Source organism: Propithecus coquereli, unplaced genomic scaffold (genome assembly GCF_000956105.1).
Source record: "Propithecus coquereli isolate 6110/MARCELLA unplaced genomic scaffold, Pcoq_1.0 Scaffold134, whole genome shotgun sequence".
NCBI classification, from domain to species: Eukaryota; Metazoa; Chordata; class Mammalia; order Primates; family Indriidae; genus Propithecus; species Propithecus coquereli.
In genome coordinates, this window is record NW_012137636.1 from 6,441,309 (window position 1) to 6,448,138 (window position 6,830).

The 6,830-nt window shown below is 42.4% G+C and overlaps 1 protein-coding gene across 1 annotated transcript in view; it reads right to left on the bottom strand.

Moving 5' to 3' along the window:
- LOC105805808 (coiled-coil domain-containing protein 129-like) overlaps positions 1–6,445 on the bottom strand; it is a 19,659-nt gene extending 13,214 nt beyond the window's left edge. The window contains 1 exon segment of the mRNA XM_012638760.1: positions 6,331–6,445. Within this exon segment, the coding sequence (XP_012494214.1) occupies positions 6,331–6,445 (115 nt within the window).
- Positions 6,446–6,830: the final 385 nt, after the last annotated feature.

The window sequence follows — 6,830 nt, forward strand, 5'->3', positions numbered from 1 at the left end:
CAGAGAAAGAACAATGTTATGTGCGGGCAGGTCATGACTTTGCAAACACAAGCATCTTGAAATACTAAATCTGTAGCTTCCTACATAAGTATTGCGTTATATATTGTGGGGTGGGGGAAAATAGGTGGCCTTACTCTGCCGAAGATTAAATTATGGGATTTTTTTTTCTTATTTAATGAGAAATGCTTTCAGATATACCATAGTATGGGCTGGAATAGGAAATCTCTTAGGAGGACAGGGGTTGGAATGTAGCCTCCTTAGAACACAAGGAACACAGCGGGGAGCTCAGTTTGTCCTGGGAGAGGACTGGACACTGGCTGGGAAGTGGGTCGAAAGGAAAAAGCTGATTGATGGTGGGTATAATGCTTGGGTTTCTGGTACCTAAGTGAGAAATAGGGGATTTGCCTTTGTTTGAATGACTAATCACTGAAGAAGAGTTCAATGGGGGAGAAGGGATCCCAGCCTCTGCTTATGTCTTCTAGACTCAACCTCAAAAGACAGCTCCATTAAAAAGAGTAGCAGCTCCCATCTCCCATAGGCCTGGCACCCACCAGACTTAACTGTCCATGTGTCTGAGCAAAGACAGCAAGGGAGACACAGTCCCAGAGATGTCCATCCAGCCCGAATCCCAACTACTTCATCCTGAGGTCAAAGTAAGGAGAAAGAGCCTCAACTCTATAGAATTAAAAATTATAAACCCCATATTCTTTAATTCAGCTTTAAACAAAATTAAAAGCTAAAAATCAAAGGACATACGTTTTTTAATAGCTGAATCCTAGAGAGATTGAGGAACTTTGAGCAAAATTTTGAGAAAACAATGTCTTTGACCTAGCCATTGCCTTGTTAAGGTTAAAATATGGAAAATACTTGCTAGTCATAGACCTCAATGAGACTTCTGCTTCTGGAAAGCTGGAGTAACAGGGACTAGATATTTTCCCCCACCTGAAACAACCAAAAAACTAGACAAGAGTCATGAACAAATGGCTTTCAAGACAATGGGCATCAGGCAATTAAAGAAGGCAATCCCTGGTAGGAACAAATGATGGGACCCCCATAACTACGCAGCTGACTGCCGTGAGAGAGTTTACAGGCCTCAGTATGGGCAGGGGGCACTCAGGCAGAGCCTGGCAGACTCCTGACGCTGAGAAAACAGAGCTAGGAGTCTGGAAAGACTGAGTTAGCTAGAGCTGCAGAGCAGAGTAGGGGAGAGGAGGGAGCTGCACAGAGACAGAACTCTGGCTCAAGGGTCTCTCTTGAATATTCACCTGAGTAAGGATCAGGTCATGCAGGTGAGAAAACACCAAAGACAGGATAAAGAACCATCAGAAAGGATCAGAGGAAACAGTGCCCAACACTCCTGCAGGGCCTGGAATAGGGAAATGCTCCCACCAACCAGACTGCAAAATCTCATAATTCATAGAACATTGGAGGGTAGAGTACTCAGAAGAGTCTTGCCTCAGCAGGGGGAATAATTAGCCCTAGAATGACCACTGCTCTAGCCCCACCTAATAAGTCTTAAAAGCAAGACCTGAAAAAATCATACTGTTTCCGAGTAACTTAACTGTGTCCTAGACCTATGCTCAAGAATATATATAGGAATACAGTAATATCTAGCATGCACAAGATCTGGCAAAAAATTTCAGGCTTGCAAAGAAGCAGGAAAATATGTCCCTTAATGAGGAGAAAAACCAATACATTGAAACAAACCTAGAACTGACACAGTTGTTAGAATGATCTGACATGGGCACTAAAACACTTATTATGACTATATTCCATATGTTCAAGAAGCTATAGGAAAGATGCAATATGTTAAGTGGAGATACGTAAGATACTAAAAAAGACCCAAATTGAACTTCTAGCAATGAAAATGACAATGCCTCAAGTAAAATTTACATTGGATGGGATTAGAGATTGTAGAAGAAAATATTAGTGACATGAAGACATAACCATAGAAGCTATCCCAAATGAGACACAGAGATTAAAAAAAATTGAAAAAGTGAAAATTGCATCAGTGAGCTGTGCAGCAACTCTAAGAAGCCTAAGATATAGATGTTTGGAAAATCCCAAAGAGGAGGGGAAGCATTTGAAGAAATGTTTCAAAGAAAACTTTGTTTCAAGAAGTCCAACAAACTCTCAGCACAAGAAACATGAAGAAAATTATACCAAGGAATATCAAAATCAAATTGTCCGAACACTAATGATAAAAACAAACCTTAAAATCATCCAGAGAAAAAAGAGTACTATGTATAGAGTTAACAAAGATAAGAATGGCAGCAGATTTCTTATCAGAAATAATCCACACAAGGAGATAGTTGAGTACCATCTTTAGAATACTGAATGAAAAAATTGTGTGGGTAAGCATTAACTATTTTATGTATTATCTAAATCTTTCAAAAAGATCATTGACTATTTAACAAACTGATAACAATGTAGTGTGGGGTTTATGATAAAGACCTAGAAGAGTCTACAAAAAATAAAAAGCTATTATTATAAAATCGAGTAATTTGTATGGAACAAGCTGCCTGAGAGATATTCTTTTAACTTGGATGTGAAAATTTTACAAAGTCTTTAACCTGAGTAACAGAAAACTGTTTACTTGTTGTCAGAGGAAATAGTGTATACTCTTTGTATATTTATTATATGAAATTTGCTTACTTGCATTATATAATATTTAATTTGTGTAATATTTACACAAGTAATTTTACTTGTGTAATATTTAAGACTTCACTGATCTTGTTATATTTAACTTGATCAATATTAAAAATGTTCAGATCCTTTTAGAGTTAGGGAAAATATCACCTATCTTTCTCTTCATATCAGCTATGGGTACAAAATAAATGATGACTATGATAGTAACCTTTCAAAAGCTCAGAGCAGAATAATTTTTCAGTACTGTGCAAAGGGCTCTAGCTACTTTGGCTGGAAACCCTCCACTGAATAACCCTGTGAAGTGGGCAGCACATCCTCAAGAATTTTCCATACAGACTTCCTGTTTCAAGCTCCCCTTACGTGCTTAGGGCCCACAACAGCCTGTTTCTACTCTGCCCCCAGAGCTCCTCTGCAGAAGACAAAGTATGCAGATAGGAGAGGGCAAGATGGCAGTAACTTCCATTCCACACTCCCCACTCCCAGACTATATAAATGTTAGGGGACCCAAAGACATTCAATAGGAGGGGTTGAGACTTGCTGAAGGATGGACAAGATAGACTTTGCTTGAACCTCTTGCTACTTGCATATGTTTTGGTGCAAGATTTGCACCAGAAACTGTGGAGGACTCCCAGTACATCATTATTATTCCAACTTCCAAATAATCTCTAAACAACCACTATTCTGGAATATAAACTTCATGTATGAGTTTATACAATGCTTGAATGAAATTATATGTTAGAACACTAGAACAAAATGGTAAGTTGGAGTCCATTCATCCATTTGATGGCTAGTCCTTATCAGCGTGGTCCAAATGAAGATAAACCCCCACAAACATAAAGGGTCCCTAAAAGGTAGAAAGAGTAATTTCCTCCAAAAGGGGCATATTTGTGATGTTACTGTTGCCTTTTGTTAGCTGCCCCTGAAGACAGCTCTCTTGTACTCTCCAGGCATTTCTCCTCAGTTTAAATCTCACTACACCCTTTAAATCAGCCCTCACAGGGCAGCGTTTCCAGAACCTTTGTGTCTTGTACTTTTCAGTAAGTTCTTACTCAATAGCATTTGCTATAAAGCATGACACCCAGACCCAAATTCAGCAATGTAAAGCACAAACAAACAAACAAACCTCCGAAACTCATTTAAGTGAATTTGTAAAACAACCAGACTTTGAGAACCTCACTTTGATGGTGAGATCAAATGGTAGAATCAGGCATAGTCTGTCAGTATCAGAGGCTTATTTATATTGTGTTTGTTTTAGAAGTCAAACACATGCATCTGAATCATTTTGAGAGATTCACGAAGCAAAATGTGGGCCAATTTACAGGTAATTTCTTCAGGAGTCTAAAAATCCTTTCTCCTTATAAAGAACCTTTTCAGAAACTAGACTATAAACATTTAAAGGTTGAGTTTCCAAATTCTAAATATTCCCTTAGAGTTGCAGAAATTAAATGAGACACAGGACGACAATTCACCTAGCCCAGAATGGCTATGGAACAAACAGACAAACACAAATGTGTGTTGTTTATCCCTTCCACCACCTAACATATAATACGAGGGAGGGCTTGACTTTGAGGAAGGCAATACGGCATCTGGGTAAGAGGAATGGAAGTGGTACCCCCATGCCCAGGCCAACTCCACCCAGTTCCTGAAGCTAGGTAGGCCAAGACTGGAAGAAATGAGATGTCTCATTTCCACCAGTGGAATTTTCCCCAGGCACTTAATGTGACCAAGGAGCCATAGCTCTTCCTTACTCCAGTAGATTGGGGTCTTGACTTCCATCTTGCACCTACTACCCTTTTCCTTTAGCTAGATCTTATCACCCAAACTTTCCACTGCTGGCTGCATCCTGTTCCAAACCAGTTAGGTGAACAGAACCCTTCACCACCACCAAGCGTGCATGATTTTTTTCATGCCTCTTTAGACTGCTTGGTTCCCCCACCCTGAGTATCCCATAACTCAAGGGGGTGCAATTCTCTGCAATGCACGCTACTGAAATCCAGTTAGGCTCCTTGCCGAGTCGTCTAGAAATCTGAAGCCAGCTCTACCGGGTTCAGATTCTGATTCTCCTACTTACGAGCTGAGTGATCTGGAGCATACACCTTATCCTCTATGAGTCTGTCTCTTCATAGGGAAGAGAATGAATCTGGTAATGGTATGTTACTGGTGGGGTTGAGATGAAGATAATATTCAATGAGATAAACATGAATTTTACATGTGCATACTTCCGCACATGTAAAGGATTATATACACATGTAAATTTTAGCTATAGAACATCATTATTCATATTATCTATTATAACTAGATCACTATTAATATCGTTATGAAATCCAATTATTGATTATCATGATTTATATTAAAATACCTTTTTCAGCACACAACTGTCTTTGTGGAGTCAGATTTTATTCCTCCTAATTAGGTTGACTCTGCCTGGGGCAGAACTACTCTACTCACCTAGAAGTTTGGAAACATTTCTGCCTGGGAGGAGACAGATGCCTCAGGCACTTTGTCTGAACAATCACCAGATGGCAGCATTACACCAACCACAGAGTGGAGGAGCCAGGTCCCTGCCAAGGGGCCTCTACAATGGCTAAAATTAGTCAACCTGAAGGGTTGCTTTTCTGGAACTGCACTGGGAATAAAAGCTTCTGAATCCTAAGTGGAAAGTTTACTTTTAAAATAGTCTGAGTTCAGAGAGGCTCAGGAAAAAGAAAAAAAAACACCCTATGGAATTTAAACATAAATGGGGAGAGGGAGAAAAAGCAATGGGGTGGGAGAGGTGTGAAGTGTACTGAAGTGGGGTAGAGCAAGAGAAATGTTTCAACCTTAACCATCTTCACTGATCAATTCTACTTTTCCTATTTCATTGCCAAGCTCCTGTCTCTTTCACCCTCCAATGGTAGAAAATTCTGGGACCACTCTGGTGAAGATGAGTAACAGAAACAAGTTATCTAAGAGTTGGAATGAACATCACAGATCAGGCAAATGCAAATGCCTGTAGGAGGGGCAGGTAGCATAAGAATGTGAAGCAGGGGGAGACCACCAAGATGGCTAACTAGAGACACAGCTTGTCGGACTGTCCCAGCAGAAGAGTAGAGGGTTGAACTGAGGAGAGTGGAGAACAATTATTGCTCAGATGTGGACCACAGGGAGAGATGGCAGAAGATTTAGGGGACCCCATTGAGAGGAGTTGTGAGGCTGAAAGAGAGAAGGACAGAGAAGAGATATTGGTGACATGGGACAAATTGAGGGAGCCCTGGAGCCCAGTAAAAGGGTAAGGGGGCTCCCCTCCCCACCCTGGGTGCCTCTGGCCAGCAGCAGGACACACGCCTGTCATCCTGCGGGGGAGTGCCACAAGTGACCAGAGAGCCGACATTCTTACATCTGGATGCCTCACCTTCTGCACCTCCTCCCTTCCTGGCATCCCAGAAAGCAATATCGGCTCAAGCCAGCTTGTAGCCATGGCCCCCACCCCATAGCAATCACAAAAGTGCTCTGCTCTGAGAGGCTTATCTCTTGGTGAAGGGGACATATTCCCAACTGAACCTACCTTTGAGAGTGGAGCTGCTGTGGCAGCATTGCATGGGATCACCTGCTAGCAACTCAGACAGGCAGGCAGGACCTGGTGCCTCCCAGACACGAGAGTGGTACAGGGAGACTGCAAGTCCCCACCTCCCCCACACACACCATAGCGGCCACTAGAGTGCTTGGTGCTGAGAGGCCTGCTTCTCAGCAATGGGGGTACATTCCTGGTTGAGCCTGCCTGACAGCTGTAGTCTTCAATCTTCCTGACCACCGGCATTTGGCGGGATCACCCACTGGTGGCTGAGACAAGTGGGCTGAACCTGGTGTCCCCTGGTCGCAAGAGTGGGGCTGGGAGACACAGGGGAGAGGTTAGGGTTCAAGGCTTGAATGGAGAGAGAGCCCTTGCAGCCATATTCAATAGGAGGGTGTGGAGGGGCACAGAGGAACAGGGGTTCGTAAGCATGTCCTATCCCCCACCCATGCTGGAAAACCACCATAATGAAGAAGGCTGTGGCACTTGGATTGAATTATCTTAGCCCCTGGTTCCCATGGCAACTGAATGCCTAGGGTGTGCAGGCTTAACCAGAGCAGCAGCCCCTCCCACCACTCACTACAATAGGGAGTGCAGCTTGATCCAAGAGACTGCTGAGCTGCTGCTTCTC